Source organism: Protopterus annectens, chromosome 1.part1 (assembly GCF_019279795.1).
Source record: "Protopterus annectens isolate FY-2018-M chromosome 1.part1, PAN1.0, whole genome shotgun sequence".
NCBI classification, from domain to species: Eukaryota; Metazoa; Chordata; order Ceratodontiformes; family Protopteridae; genus Protopterus; species Protopterus annectens.
Genome location: NC_056726.1, coordinates 1,680,435,144 through 1,680,451,753, shown reverse-complemented (window position 1 = coordinate 1,680,451,753; position 16,610 = coordinate 1,680,435,144). Strand labels below are relative to the sequence as shown.

The following is a 16,610-nucleotide window of genomic DNA, read 5'->3' as shown; positions in this document are numbered from 1 at the left end:
CTTTGTTAATGCCATGAAGTAGAAAGGGAGTTGCTCCTGTTTTTCTACTGTCAGGAATGCCATTTGTTTTGATGTGTCCAAATCTGCACCCAAGATGGTTATCCTTTGGGATGGTATCAGCCTTGACTTTTTTATATTGACTGTGTATCCCAGGGCTTGTAGTAGATGAATGACCCTTTCCAAATCTTTTGTTAATTTGTTTTTGTTGTCCGCTTGTAACAGGCAGTCGTCCAGGTAAGGATAAATTTGAATTCCCTGAAGCCTGCAATGAGCAATTACTGATGCCAGGCATTTCGTGAATACTCTGGGCGCAGTAGATAAGCCAAAGGGCAATGCTGAGAATTGATAATGCTCTGATCCTGCAAGAAATCTGAGGTATCTTCTGCAATTTGGTCGTACGGGGACGTGCAGGTATGCCTCCTTGAGATCTAGAGTTACCAGCCAAGACTCCTTGCCCAGCATGGGAAGAAGCTGCTGTAGGGTCAGCATTTTGAATTTTGGAACAATGAGGTATGTGTTTAAAGCGGACAGGTCGACAATAGGTCGCCATTGGTTTTCTTTTCTTGGTACCAGGAAGAGTCTGGAGTAAAATCCTTGTCCTTGTTCCATAGATGGTACCCTTTCTATAGCTCTCATCCTTAGTAAGTGAGTTATTTGTTCTAGAGCTTCTGTCTTCTGATTTGGAAGTAGGTTTGGCATTCCTCTCTTCCTTGGTAGAGTATGGAAGTGAAACCTGTAACCTTGGTCTATTGTCTGTAAAATCCATTTGTCTCCTGTGATGTAATGCCAGTTTACTGAAAATAAGGCTAGCTTCCCGCCTAAGGGTGCTTCTAGTTGTTCCCTGGTAGGCGGTGCCAGAGCAAAGTCACTGTGATTGTCCTGTGGAAGTGGTGGTGGCTGGATCTGTGGCTGTACCTCGCTGATTGTTAGCCTGCCACTGACGGCCCCTGTAGGCACCTCTGGATTGACCCCTGCCACTTGAGCGCCTATTCCTGCCTCTCGGAGCTCTGGAGGTGTCTGGAAAGGACCAATTATTGGAAGGCCAGTTCCTGCTAAACCTTGGAGGCTGGACCTGCAAGAAATCCTTGACTGTCTGGACAGATTTTGCTTTCTCTTCAACCTTCTTCAGCACCTGCTGTGCAGGGGAGCCAAACAAACTGAGCTTATCCATGGGAGCATATAGGAGCTTTGATTTAACATGGTCTGGTAAGGACTGCTCTTTCAACCATGCATGTCTTCTGATCACTGTGCCAGTCATGGCTGATCTAAAGGAAGCCTCCAGTGCATCATAGCCACATTTTAAGGAATGATTACTGACCTGCTGAATGTTATGTACCATTTCCTGTACAGATTTTTTTGTCTAATGGTTCATCCGAGGACAGTTTTTTAGTCAATTGGTCTAACATAAATTCCTGATACTGAATCATGTGGAATTGACAGTTCAAGGCCCTAGCTGAAAGAGTAGCAGAAGTGTAAACATTTTACCCCATCTCTAAGGCCCTAGATTCCCTTTCAGAGGGAAGGGGTTTTGGTAGAAGCTGCTGCTACAGCCTTGGGTCCCTGGGAGATAGTTTCGGATCTGCAAAAGGGCCTTATACAAATGATAATGTGTGTCCGAACCCTGTAGTACCTATCGGGCTTAGCAGGGGCCGGAGGAAGAGAATCAGGAGCAGTACAAGCATCATTAAAAGCATCATCCACAACAGTAAGTACTGGAGGAATGGCTAAAGGCCTATGCTGTGGCAAATGCAAAAGGTTCTAAGCCTTTTCCTAGAGTCTGAAAAATCCTGGCCCTGCCATTGAAATTGTTCCCTCATAGCATGCAAGGTTTCCCCAAAAGAAAATTCCTCAGGCGGAGAGGCAGAAGGAATGGAGTCTTCTGCATCAGAGTCCTCATAAGGAGAAAAGGGGCCCTCTGGAGGGTTTGAATTATCTGACTCATCAGAGGAGCCATCCGAAGAAACTGGCTCAGGGGGCTCTACTCTAGTCCTCTTCTCTGGAGGTGGGTGAGAGGCCCTGTCTGGATGTGGTTGGGATCCCCGGATCAAAGAAATGAGATCCTCTGCTAGACTAAGCATTTGTGAACTGGAACAAGGCCTGTGAGAGGGGGTCTTAGCAGGCACAGATTTGGTAGTTTTTGCTGCTTTGGCCCTGGCAAAGGCCTTAATAGACATGGATGCAGAAGGCCTAGCAGCTCCACGTGTAGGGGTAGAAATATCCAAAGGGATAGTATCAGATAAATCCTGTGAACCTGCAAGAGCAGGTGGGATTTCAGTAGCAGATTCAGCCAGGCTGGAAGAGGCCTCGGTAAGTGGTAAGCTTTCGGCCGAAGGAAGAACCGTGGACTCGGTTTCAGCCGAAACCGAGACACTAGCGGTTGGCTTAACCGCGGTTTCGGCCGAAACCGCGGACCGCGAGTGTCGGTCCTTTTCCTTGCGCTTTTTAGAAATTTGCGTAGTCGGAGTATCCGACGGCATAATGTAAGCAAAATCGGTGCCCAAAAACTCTTCAGCAATTCGACCGACGCCTAAGCGTCCGTCGGTTGAAAGAAGCACAGGCTAGACAAGCTGCTACGTCGTGGTCTGGGCCTAAACAAGGTAAGCAGTAAGAGTGGAAATCTTTATGAGGTATTTGTTTCCCACAAGTTAAACAGTTATTCACTTTTTCTGACATCGGCTGAGGCAAGAAAGAGTCCCCAACGGGGTACTTAGCTTTTTAGAAGTCTTTGGTACTTGTAGTAGTAATCTCTGGTTCTGACCGACCTGCACTTGCGAACAGCTTCTGCTTGGTGCCACGCGGCAAGAAAGACTGAGGAAAATGCATCGGCTGATGCCTTTATACCGAAGAACTGCCGCTATGACGCGGTGAAGTGCGACAGCGAGCCAGACCCAGACTTTGGAATCCGGCCGACCGAAGGGCTGCCTGACGACAGGACAACCCATTTGTAAGGACTGCAGATGCATCCTTGAAGGACTATGGGTTGTCCTGCCTCAGGCAGCCCTTCGGTCGGCCGGATTTCAAAGTCTGGGTCTGGCCTCGGCTGATGTCGCACTTTCCCCGACGTCAGGGCTTCTGGGGTATAAAGGCATCAGCCGACGCCATTTTCCTCCGTGTTTCTTGCCCCAGATGCCAGGTGCCCTCTAGGAAGGCTAAATTTGGATAAATGTTGAATGTTCCAAACAGTAGCAAAATATATATATATATATATATATATACATATATACAAACAAACAAATACACCATAATAGAATCCCCCAGCTAGCTGAAAGAGGGGTAAGCACCCTAGGAATACCACAGAGGGGAAGGAGGGTGGGTAATCCTGATTGCAGATGCATACCTATCGGACATCTACATTTATGGTAGGTACAAAACTGTACTATGTCCTTCAAGGATGCATCTGCAGTCATAACATATGGGTAGAATACCACAGCCAAACTGGGGGAGGAGGTACTAAGATAAGGATGGTGTAGTTAAGATCCCCTGTAAAACTGCAGTTGCAAAGCCTGCTCGGGATCTGGAGTATAAAGGTAGATTGTAATGCTTGGCAAATGTATGCACGGAGCTCCAAGTAGCAGCTTCTAAAATGTCCTTGGTAGCCACCCCTCGTAGGAAAGCTGTAGTGGTGGCTGTGGCCCTTGTGGAATGAGGCCTGGTATTTTCAGGAGCTGTCTTTCCATGAAAAGAGTAGCAAAAGCAAATGCAATTTCCTATCCATTTTGAAATTGTCTGTTTGGAAATTGCTTTTCCTTGCACCCCAGTTGCATATGCTACAAAAAGTTGGTCAGTTTTTCTGCTGGTTTTAGTTCTGTCCAGATAGTAGCGTAGTTGTCTGTGTACATCCAAGGTGTGCAAAAGTTTTTCTCCTTTGTTCTGTGGGTTAGGGAAGAACGTAGGCAAATGAATAGCTTGGTTCAAGGATACCCTGGATACCACCTTTGGCATGAAAGTAGGATTGGTTCTCAGAGACACTCTATCCTGGTGAAAAATAAGGAAAGGCTGCACTGCCATTAATGCCTGTAACTCGGATACTCTTCTTGCTGAAGTGATTGCCAGAAGGAAAGCAGTTGGTTCAAAAGGAGGTAGTGTTAATTTTTCCAGCACAAAATTGTGATCCCATGCAGGCAGAGGGGGTCTCCTTGGAGGTTTAACATTTTTGATCCCTCTCAAAAATTGTCTGAGAAGAGGGTGAGAGAAGATAGGAGGATCCATATTGTATTCTGCTGAAATTGCTGAAGCATGAATCTTAATGGAAGAGTAGGACAGGCCATTGTGGAACAATTCTGCTAAGTATTCTAGGATGTGTGCTAGGTTTGCCACTGTGACATCTGTGCCCTTTGATGTGCTCCAAATGAGGAATCTCTTCCATTTAGCTGAGTATGTCGTCCTTGTGGAGGGTCTGCGAGCCTCCAGGATAATGTCCTTGACCCTCTGAGATAAGACAGTTTGGTTTTAAGGAATTTTCCAGGCAGTTAGTTGCAGTGTTTTCAAGTTTGGATGCAGGGTCTTGAAATTGTTCTGCGTTAGAAGAAGAGGCCATAGGGGTAGAGGCCATGAGTTCACCTGAGACATGCTTCTCAGTAGTGGATACCAGTGCTGTCTTGGCCAGTCCGGAGCTATTAGTATCACCTTTGGCTGTTCCTCCCTAATCTTCAGTAGAACCTTGTACATCAATGGGAGAGGTGGGAATGCATACACTGTTACACTGTTAGGGCATTCCAGCTGAAAGAGAGAGAGTCCACCCTCCAGGCTTGTGGGTGGTATGTCCTTGAGCAGAATTTCTTCAGTTGGTGGTTGAGTGGGGAGGCGAACAGATCTATCTCTGGCATTCCCCATTTCTTTGTTATGAATTTGAAGATGTCTGGATGCAGCATCCATTCGTGAGCATCCGTGGTAGTTCTGCTTAAGCTGTCTGCTAGTGAATTTTCTTTTCCTGGTACGAATGTGGCCTGCTGCTGGATATTGAGATTCAGGCCTAGGTTGCACAGATCCATTGCCATCCAGCATAGAGGGTAGGAATGCGTGCCTCCCTGTTTGTTTATGTACCACATGACTGTGGTGTTGTCTGTCCTTATCAGCAGATGTCCTTGCTGGAGGAAGGATTTGAATGCCTCGATTGCATGCTTCACTGCCAGCATCTCCTTTTGGTTTATGTGCAAGTTTAGCTGGCCTTGAGATCATAGGCCTTGGATACATTTGTCTTCCATGTGTGCTCCCCATCCTAGGTCTGAGGTGTCCATGGTGATGGTCTGCCTTGGTTTTGGTTTGTTGAAAGGCAACCCTCTGTTGGACTGGCAGGCCTGAGCCCACCACAAGAATTCCTTCTGAAGGCATGGAATGATTGGTATCATGGTTTCTAGACTGTACCTGTGTTGAGACCATACATTCCTTAGGTACCATTGTAATTTCCTCATATGCAGCCTGGCATGCGGGATCAAGATTATGCAGGATGCCATGTAACCCAGGGCCTGCAGGACTTTCCTTGCAGTAAGCTGAGCTTGTCTCGTCAAAGTCATGAAGTAATCTGGAAGTTGTTTTTGTTTTTCTTCTGTGAAAAAAGCCATCTGAGTTATTGTGTCCAGATCCGCACCCAAAAAGGTTATCCTTTGGGATGGCACTAGTCTTGACTTTTGGATGTTGACTGTGTATCCCAAGGCCTGTAACAGGTGTATGACATAGGCCAAATCCTTCATCAATTTTGTCTTGTTGTCCGCTTGTATTAGGCAGTCGTCCAGGTATGGGTAGATTTGAACTCCCTGAAGTCTGCAATGTGCAATTACTGATGCCAGGCATTTCGTGAATACTCTGGGCGCAGTAGATAAGCCAAAGGGTAATGCTGAGAATTGATAATGCTCTGATCCTGCAAGAAATCTGAGGTGTCTTCTGCAATCTGGTCGGATAGGGACGTGCAGGTATGCCTCCTTGAGATCTAGAGTCACCAGCCAAGACTCCTTGCCCAACATGGGAAGAAGTTGCTGTAGGGTCAGCATTTTGAATTTTGGCACAATGAGATATGTGTTCAGTGCGGACAAGTAGAGAATAGGCCTCCATTGGTTTTCTTTTCTTGGTACAAGGAATAGTCTGGAGTAAAATCCTTGGCCTTGTTCCATAGATGGTACCCTTTCTATCGCTTTCATCTGAAGTAAATTGTTGATTTGTCTTAAAGCCTCTGGCTTCTGGTTTGGTGGAAGGTTTGGCATTCCGCTCCTTTTTGGTAAAGTGTGGAAGTGAAACCTGTATCCTTTGTCTATTGTTTGCAATGTCCATGTGTCCTTTGTAATGCAATGCCAGTTTTTTGAGAATAAAGCCAGCTTTCCGCCCAAGGGAGCTTCCAGTTGTTCCCTGGTAGGCGGAATCAGACTCAAGTCATTGTGTCTGTCCTGTGGTAGTGGTTGTAGTTGCAGCTGTGGCACCACTACTCTGGTTGGCAGGCTGCCACTGACGGCCCCTGTAGGCACCCTTTGATTGACCTCTGCCTCTAGGGCGTCTATTCCTGCCCCTCTGTGCTTTGGAGGTGTCTGGAAAGGACCAATTCTTTGAAGGCCAGTTTCTGCTGAACCTCGGAGGTTGGACCTGCAGAAATTCCTTTACTGTTTGCACAGATTTTGCTTTTTCTTCCACTTTCTTTAGAATCTCCTGTGCAGGGGAGCCAAATAAACTTTGTTTCTCCATTGGAGCATCTAGGAGTTTAGCCTTGACATGGTCTGGCAAGGATTGCTCTTTTAGCCAGGCATGCCTACGAATTACTGCTCCTGTCATTGCTGATCTAAATGAAGCCTCCAGTGCATCACAGCCACATTTTAAGAAATGATTACTGACCTGCTGAGAGTTGTGCACCAAATCCTGAAGGGATTTACGGTCTAAAGGTTCAGGAGAAGAAAGCTTTTTATTCAGCTGATCTAACAAATATTCTTGGTACTGTATCATATGGAATTGACAGTTTAATGCCCTGGCAGAAAGAGTAGCAGATGTATAAACCTTTTTACCCCATCTCTCTAATGCTCTAGACTCTCTTTCAGAGGGTAGGGGATTTTTGGCAGTGGCAGCTGCAACACCTTTTGGGCCCTGAGAAATAGTTTCTGGGTCTGCAGCATGGGCTTTATACAGGTGAAAGTGAGAATCCGGGACCCTGTAATATCTATCAGGTTTGGCAGGGGCCGGGGGAAGAGAATCAGGTGCAGAACTGACATCATTATACACATCATCAATTACAGTTAGCACTGGTGGTATGGCTAAGGGCCTATGCTGGGGCAAATGTAAAAATGTCCTTAACCTTTTTCTAGAATCAGAGAAATCCTGACCCTGCCATTGAAAGTGTTCCCTCATTGAGTGCAAAGTCTCCCCAAAGGAAAATTCTTCAGGAGGGAGAAGGAATAGAGTCTTCTGCATCAGAGTCCTCATAAGGTGAATAGGCCCCTTCCTGATGGTCTGACAAATCAGATCCATCAGAGGAGTAATCAGAGGAGAGAGGTTCAGAGGGTTCAGTCCTAGGCCTTTTGTCAGGAGGAGGTTGGGAGGCCCTGTCTGGGTGAGGTTGGGAACCCCTAATTAAGGATATAAGGTCCTCAGCAAGACTTAGAATCTGAGAACTTGAGGAAGGCCTCTGTGAAGTAGATTTGGCAGGTAAAGCTTTTGAAAGTTTGGCAGCTTTAGCCCTGGAGAAGGCCTTAATAGACATAGAAGCTGGGGGCCTAGCTGCCCCACGTGCAGGTGTAGAAATGTCCAATGGAATGGTGTCTGACAAGTCTTGAGTGCTAGCTTCGGTAGGGATTTCTGAAGCCGACTCAGCCGGGGCCTCTCTGGCCTCGGTTGTCGGAGGTAAGGTTTTGGTCGTGGTAAGAACAGAGGACTTGGTTTCAGCCGAAACAGAGACACTCGCGGTAGGCCTAACCGTGGTTTCAGCCGAAACCGCAGGCCACGAGTGTCGGTCCTTTTCCCTGCGTTTTTTGGCCATATGCGTAGTCGGAGTCTCCGACGGCATTTTATACGCAAAAGCGGTTCCAAAAAATTCTTCTGCAAACTCCGACCGATGTCTAAGAGTCCGTCGGTTGAAGGAGGCACAGGCTAAACAAGCTGATACGTCGTGGTCTGGGCCTAAGCAAGGAAGGCAGTAAGAATGGAAATCCGTATGAGGTATTTGTTTCCCACAAGTTAAACAATTATTTACTTTGTCTGACATCAGCTGAGGCAAAAAAGAGTCCCCAACGGGGTACTTAGCTTTTTTCGAAGTCTTCAGTAGCTGAAATCTCTGGATCTGACCGACCGGCACTTGCGAACAGCTTCTGCTTCAGGCACCGCACGGCAAGAATGACTGAGGAAAATGGCGTCGGCTGATGCCTTTATACCCCAGAAGCTCTGACGTCGGGGAAAGTGCGACATCAGCCGAGGCCAGACCCAGACTTTGGAATCCGGCCGACCGAAGGGCTGCCTGAGGCAGGACAACCCATATGTTATGACTGCAGATGCATCCTTGAAGGACATCTGCATCAGTGACTAGAAAAAAATAGAGATTTCAGTTGCACTTTCAACTCAGCTGCAGAATAGAAATAGTGTAAAGGGGTAGCAGGAGGTGGTAAACATGTGTTGAGCACAACAGCTTAGGAGTTTTAAGAAAATGTGTAAGACAAGGCAGAAGAATGATGCACACAGAACACTTTCAGCTTCTGCAGAGGGACACTCAAAATAAAATTTATAGTAGCAAGATGCAGAAAATTCTGTTCATATGTCATTTTATACTCTTACCCTTTCTTCCTGTTTCTTTAGCTCTTCGCTGTGCTTTTCTGTCATGTCTTTTATACTGCTCTTCAACTGCTGGACTTCCAGCTCAGCATCACCGAGCTTTCTATCTAGTTCCTTCTTCTCTTTGGAGAATGAATCCCTAAGATCAGCAAACTGAGCTCGCAAAAACATGGCCTCCCGCTGTGACTCCTATGTACAAAATAACATGCATCAGGAAGAACACAACCCACATACTATGGCTATTACCATAATTGGAACATTACAACAGTCACAACAAAACACCCTAAACAGAAATGCTACTCACCTGTAGTAAAGTCCCCTAATACACCTCTAGATAACATGGCATACAGAAAATGCGTCTCCCACATACTTACCAACTTACAACTTGAGTACTCATAGGATGATTTCAGAATGCATCTTAACTAATGAAATGTGTGTCGCTCCACATCTAATACCAAAGTATCACATTCAAATAACCAAACTTTAAAAAAAAAAAAAACACAACTTGCATACTTACCAGAACATTCTCTGGTCCTTCTGGTCACTGGAATGATAGGACTGGTGCTTCTAGCACACTCTACTGGTTACAACTAACTCCACACAGCCAAGTTACTTCCTAACCATAACTACCTGTTCCTGCTGCCTTCTCCAGATTGAGCTTGCCCTCATTAGACCCAGGCATGAAAGTGCCATTAATGCAACAGATACAAGAGAAATCCAACTTTCTGGCAAGTACATAACTTACACATTTCTCAGCTCCTGTCCAGACACTGGAATGATTGGACAAAGTCCCTAGTCAACTTAGGTGGCCTACCCCAGTAAACCTCTAAGCATGGTTGCTCAAAAGTATGCACTCAAGCTAGAAACGAAACTGAGGCTAATGTTTAACAAAGGTATGTAATTAAGACCAGGTAACCATTGCAATGATATCATCCAGCAAGTTTTAGAAAAAGGCTGTGGACGTAACTTGAGCGCTGAATGAGTGAGCCTTAGGTGAAGCAGTAAGATTTTTTATCAGTTTAAGTGGAACAAAAGGAAATACAATCCGAAATCTAATTTGCCAATGTAACCTTTGTAATCTTTTGGCAAAGTCAAGGAGCAGAAAATGATACAAAGTCATTCATTTTTCCAATGATTATGTGCATGATATAAGTAGAAACATAGTTGTCTCTGAACATCTAGGCAATGAAGCAAATATTCAACATCATTGAAATATTTAGGAAAGAACGCAGGCAGGTGGACACCTTGTTACACATTAGATTGAGTATCCCCCCTCAGGCATGAAGGAAGGAATCATCCTAAGTGATACCCTGTTAGGATAAAAGATTATGAATAGATACCTAGAAGACGTACTTAAAGCTGAGACTCTTCTAGTAGAAGTAATCACTACTAACAGTCTTCCAAGACAAAAAAAACATGAACTCCACTGAAGCAGTGAGTTCAAAATGGAATAGTTAGACATTTAAGCACAAAACTTAAATACCAAGCCAGTACTGGTCTGGATAATGAGGGCACAGAAAGAAAAATTCCTTTCAGAAAGTCCTTACAGAAACGCTGAACTGCTGAAAAATGGTTTGGGAACTCTTCCAGAAAGTAGGAAATTGTCTTGACTGTGGACTCCCGGCAGTTGATCCTCCTGCAGTAGGAAAGGCACCTATGTCATCAATAGAGAAATTCTTTCAATTGTTTGCTGGTACTGAGATAACTAATGAAAAACAAGGTCCTTTTACAGTTGGGATTTATCCACATTCACTACTCTTCCAGACAGGCATAGTAGGAGCAAATTTTGTCTCACTAGCACCATTTAATACACTGATGGAGCTACCAGAACCAAATGTCTAGCTACGGAAAGATGCATATTCCTAAGAGTCACGTGAGCAGTAATGGGTCCCCTATTATATGCTCTCAAGGTCCCACATGTGTGAACCTTACAAGAGCGAGCCGGGAAGATTGAAAACCCAGAAGCATGAACGGTTACCGTGCACGATCTTAGTACAGTGGGGATTGAGGTTTTGCTCATTTCCCAATTGTAGTGCAATCACAAAGTTTGTATGTACAATTAGCAGGTGGTGTGTCAAGGGGCGCAGAGGTCTTGCCCCCTGCAAAAAAGTAGGTGTTGTGTTTACTGTTTTTTGGCTGAGCTCCCAGGTCTTTGATATTCCTGGCTTGATCTTGTATGGTTTTGGCTTATGGGACTTCGAGCTTATGATAGGGATCCAAGCAGCAACTGGGGTCATGCATTTAGTGAACACCTGAGGGGCTGTGGCGAGAATAAAATGCAAGACCTTGAATTGATAATGACAGAATCCTACCTGTAAGCAGAGAAATTTTCCTGATGCTTTGTCCATTTGTATATTGCAGGTAAATATCCGCATACAGTCCCCCACCTAGACAAATGGGATGATGGACTGCACAGTGACCATCTAAAAAGTCTCCTTTACAAAATAATGAGGTGACTCAGATCAAAGATCTGCCCAAGATCCTGGGTCATTTTGGGCACTAAAAGGAATATGAAGTAAAATCCGGTGGGACCTCTGTTTTCTCTCTTTTGAAGGAGGAGCTGAATCTATTTAAATGTTGCTTCTCTTTGCTGGATTGGTAAAGTGGCTGGTTGGCTAGCTTCCATTCGTGTGGGTCCATGAGATTTCTGCTTAAGTCGTCTGCCAGTGAATTTAGTTTGCCTGGCAGGAATTGTGCTTGTAGGTGTACTTGGTAGCTCAAGGCTGTGTCCCACACAGCCATGGTTAGTCTGCAGAGAGGGTACAAGTGAGTTCCCCCTTGCTTGTTTATGTACCACATAACTGTGGTGTTGTCTGTCTTTACCAATAGTTGTCCTGGAAGAATACGGTCTTTGAAGGCTGTCAGAGCATTCTGTACAGCTAACATTTCTTTTTGATTGATATGCAGGTGGATCTGTCGCGGGTTCCATTTGTCCTGAATGCACTGCGCTGCCATGTGAGCCCCCCATGCATAGTCTGATGCGTCTGTTGTTAGGGTTTGGGTGGCAGGGGGTAGAGTGAAAGGGAGTCCCTTGTTGTGGTAACAGGCCTCTGCCCACCAGAGGAATTTTGTCATTATACAAGGAATGACAGACAGAAACTGTTTCCAGGTCCTGAAAATGTTGACATCGTAGGCTTCTTAGATACCATTGGAGTTTCCTCATATGCAGTCTTGCATATGGAATTAGTAGAATGAAAGAGGCCATGAACCCCAGAGCTTGCAGTATTTTCCTTGCAGATAGCTGGGGTTTTTTGGCCAACAGTTTGAAGTAAGTTGTCAAATAAACTTGTTTCTCTGGAGTGAGGAATGCCATCTGGGAAGTTGTGTTCAAGCTTGCTTCCAGGAATACAATCTGTTGGCAGGGTACTAGGTGAGATTTCTTTTCATTGATGGTGTACCCCAGTGAAGTTAGAAGTTTCTTTACGAATGCCAGGTGTTGTAATAGCAAGTCCTGGCTTTCTGCCTGATCAAACAACCGTCCAAGTATGGGTACATTTGAATATTTATCTGCCTGCAAAATGCAATAGCTGGAACTGAACACCCTGGGCGCAGTAGATAAGCCAAAGGGAAGTGCAGAGAACTGAAAGTGCATGGAGCCCACCCTGAAACATAGGGATTGTCTGCAGGATCCTCTTATTGGGATGTGCAGGTAAGCTTCCTTTAAATCTAGGGTTGCCAGCCAGGCATTCTTGGCTAGCATAGGAAGAAGCTGTTGAACAGTTAGCATTTTGGAACCACCAGAAAGGTGCTGAGAATAGTGAGGACAAAGAAAGGACACCAGAAGTTGTCTTTTCTGGGTACCAGAAAAAGTCTTGAATAAAAACCTTGTCCCCTTTGTTCTGCTGGGACAGGTTGAATAGCCCTGATAAGACAGAACCTGCTGTTGGGGCCTCCACCCACTGATTTGGGTGTAGGTCTGGCCAACCATTTGGGGTTGGCAGTGTGTGGAAGTGGAATCTGTATCCTTGGGAAACTATGTTCAAAACCCATTTGTCCTGGGTAATGAGTTCCCAGTTTCTTGCATGCAGGGCGAGCTTTCCTCCTAATGGAGCAGGTAGCTGAGCAGGTCTTTGAAGGTTTAAGGTTAAGTCACTGTCATTTTTCTGTAGGGGGGGGTGGCTTACTACTCCCTGTTTTGGAAGTGGGAGCCCCCCCCCCCACTGCTTAGATCTGTGTGTTGTCTGAGACTGTAGCCCAGCTGGTCTGCTGTTGCTGGGTTTGGACTGAGAAGGCCTGGAAGGGACTGGAAGGACCAGTTCCTTTGAGGAAAAATGCTTACTGAATCTGGGAGGCTGTACTTGTAGGAAATCTTTAAAAGTTTGCATAGATTTCGCTTTTTCCTCCATCCTTTTGAGGACGACTTCTGCTTTGTTGACAAAAAAGCAGTCTTGGTTTAAGGGAGCATCAAGTAATTTAGCTTTAACATGATCTGGCAAGTTTTGTTCCTTACGCCAAGCATGCCTTCTAAGTACAGACCCAGTGACAGCAGCCCTGCAAGATGCTTCTAAAGCGTCAAAACCACACTGCAAAGTATGTTTACAAGCTTGTTCTGCAGAATGCATTAAATCTTGCAATTCTGTGTGTTCAGCACAGTCAGGAATCATCATTTTCTGTCTAAGTAGTCCCATAATATGCTGCTGATACTTTAACATATGAAACTGGCAATTTAAAGCCCTAATGACCAAAGTAACAGAAATGTATACCTTCTTACCCCATCTGTCCAAGGCTCTAGAATCTCTATCAGAAGGGGTAGGATTTTTGGCAGCAGTAGCCTTAATGTCTTTTGGTCCTTGGGAAATGGTCTCTGGATCCGCAGAAGGATTCTTGAAAAGGAACATGTCCGGTCAGGTTTTCTGGGAGCTGGAGGTAAAGTGTCAGGGGTAAGGCTAGATTCCAAGAAAGCATCATCTACAATGTCCAGAACAGGAGGGATAGCTAAAGGCCTGTGTTGAGGTAGGAGTAAGAATTCCCTAGGTCTCTTTCTGGACTCAGAATAATCCTAGCTTTCCCAGCGGAAACACTCCCTAAGAGTATGCAAGGTTTCACCAAAAGAAAAATCTTCTGGAGGGGAAGCAGAGGGAATGGAATCCTCTGCATCAGAATCCTCATAAGTAGATGAGGACAAATCCTGGTAATCAGGAGGAGCAGAAATATCAGACTCCTGATCAGAAGAATCAGAAAGAAAATCAGTTCTAGGTCTCTGAGGGGGAAGGCTGGCTTCCCTTAATTAATGTAATAAGGTCTTCAGCCATTCTAAGCATTTGTTTTTGAGGCATATGGGCCTGAGCCTGCGGTTTATTTGTTGGTTTTCTAGGCATAGTGCGAGTTTTTGTCCTGGATGAAAACTATGGCGTTGTTTTAATACGAATGTCTGTAGGCCTGAATACACCCTCAGAAGCCGGTGCCTGCACAGCGGCTCCAGACCCATCCAAGGTAGAGACATCCGCAGGTTCCATAGTCTAAGCATCATCTCGCGGCATACCGGATTCCAAATGGGTCTCAGTAGAAGCCTGCAAATCTGAAGTAGCGGGTATAAGGGGCTGCGAAAGCACCTCACTGAGTACCGGCGGACTGGCGACTAGCTTAACGGAAGCGCCGTCGGCAGTTTTGGACCTATGCGGTCTGTCTCAGTCTTTATCCTTATGTTTTTTTGGAAGATCGGTAGTCAGATGGCTTAACGAAGCCATTTCAGGGGACACAGATCGAGTATGAAAGTAATTGGCAGCAAAAATAGCCTGACAACGAATAGTTTGGGCGTTGAACAAGGCACAAAACCGACAGCGAGGGACGTCGTGGTCTGGGCCTAAACAGGGGATGCAGTAAGAATGAAAATCTCTATAAGGTATTTGCTTTCTACAGGTAAAACAATTGTTAACTTTTACTGACATCGGTTAGAGCAAGAAAAAGGATCCCCAACGGGGTACTTATCTTTTTTGAAGACTTCGGGTCTGAAACTTGAAAACGAAAATTTCAGGAGTTGGCCAACTGGCACTTGCGAACTGCTTCTGCTTCAGGCACCGCACAGCAAGAAAGACTGATGTAATGGCATTGGCTGCATGTTTTATAGCCCTGACGACCTGACGTCAAGGAAGACGCGACAGCATCCGATGCAGAAATCCGAAGACTATGGTATTCAGGCCGGTTGAAGGCTACCTGCAGGCAGATGACCCAAATGTGATGACTGCAACAGTGAAACATGAAGAACATCCTGCATAATTCAATTGAAAAACAAACAAATCTGTTTGGGGAAAAAAAAACAAAACAAAAAAAGTACAATAAGCTGGTTGCACAAGTGTGCACACCCTTAAACTAATACTTTGTAAAAGCACCTTTTGATTTAATTACAGCATTCAGTCTTCTTGGGTACACACCTGCCATCAATTATAGAGTCTCTGATTAACCCCAAATAAAGTTCAGCTGTCCTAACAGGATTTTCCTGACATTTACTCAGTTGCCTGCTACAGCAAAAGCCATGGTTTGCAGAGAAGTTACAAAGCATCAAAGGGATTTCACTGTTGAAAGGCATCAGTCAGGAGAAGGGCACAAAAAAAATGTCCACAGCACTGGACATACCATGGAACACAGTGAAGACAGTCATCAAAAAGTGGAGAAAATATGGGACAACAGTGATGTTGCAAAGAACTGAACGACCCTCCAAAACTGATAAAAAGGCAAGACGAAAACTGGTCAGGGAGGCTGCAAAGAGACCTACAGCAACACTGAAGGAGCTGCAGGAATTTCTGGCAAATACTGGTTGTGTACTACATGTGACAACAATCTCCCGTACTTCTCCATAGGTCTGGACTATGGGGTAGGGTTGCACGAAAGATGCCTTTTCTTACAAAAAAAACATCCAGGCATGGCTAAAATTTGCAAAACAATACATCAAGTCTCCCAATAGCATGTGGGAAAATGTTAATCTGATGCGACCAAGGTTGTACTTTTTGGCCATAAAAATTCAAAATGGCAAACTGTCACCTTCATTAAACATTGTAGCCAAACATTCAAGCACTTCAGCTACTGTCTCTGAAAAAGGATTAATGTCATTTTGTTGTGCCAAACAAAAAGAAGTTAGGTCTTACCATAACGTTCCAACTGTGTTGTCGATCTTCACATAATACCGGACTGTGGGACAGAGTCCCCAGATACTTGAATCTCGGGAGGTCTCACAGAAGAATATTCCTGAGGACCATTGAGCCGAAGGATGCCCATCCCCTAGAGACCAGATCCAGTTTGGAATGAGTAATAAATGTACATGGAGATGCCCAAGTAGCCGTTGCATAAATATTGTCCATCGAAACTCTACAGTGAAAAATGCAGATGCGGCTACTGCTCTAGCGGAATGTGCTTTAATAGGCTTTTGTAGAGGCAAATTCTTCTAGTCATAAACAAAAGTAATACAGTCCTTTAGAAACTTGAAAACAGGGGAAATGCATACAGTAGGCTGAAGGGCCAATCATGTAGAAGAGCATCTCTTAGCGACTCCACCAAAGGCAGGATCAGGTGAAGTAGCTGCTGCACTTGTTATTCAGGGGTCGCAGCCGGGTCGCAGCAAGGCTGCCCCCATTGGTAAATATCTTTTCCGATATCTATGGACTGAGAGACCACCTGTGAGGCATTAGAATACATCTGCTCAGTTTGTCTGCAATCACGCTGGAGGTCCCCAGAATGTGCATTGCTATGAGAAAGCAGTTGTATGAAATTACCCACTGCCAAATTCTGAGAGCTTCTTGACAGAGGATAGGACCTCATTCCCCCTTGCTTGTTGATGTACCAGACTACCGACATGTCTGTCTGAACTGCATCATTCCTAAGGGGAGAGCTTTACTGAAATGCTTGCACCGCTAAAGAGCACTGCCCTCGTCTTTAGAACA

The 16,610-nt window shown here is 45.1% G+C and overlaps 1 protein-coding gene across 1 annotated transcript in view; it reads right to left on the bottom strand.

The window, feature by feature from the left end:
- CEP85 (centrosomal protein 85) overlaps positions 1-16,610 on the bottom strand; it is a 2,011,196-nt gene that overhangs the window by 1,439,005 nt on the left and 555,581 nt on the right. Inside the window, exon 7 of the mRNA XM_044083921.1 lies at positions 8,740-8,925. Coding sequence (XP_043939856.1) covers positions 8,740-8,925 — 186 coding nt within the window. The remainder of the gene's footprint in view (positions 1-8,739; positions 8,926-16,610) is intronic.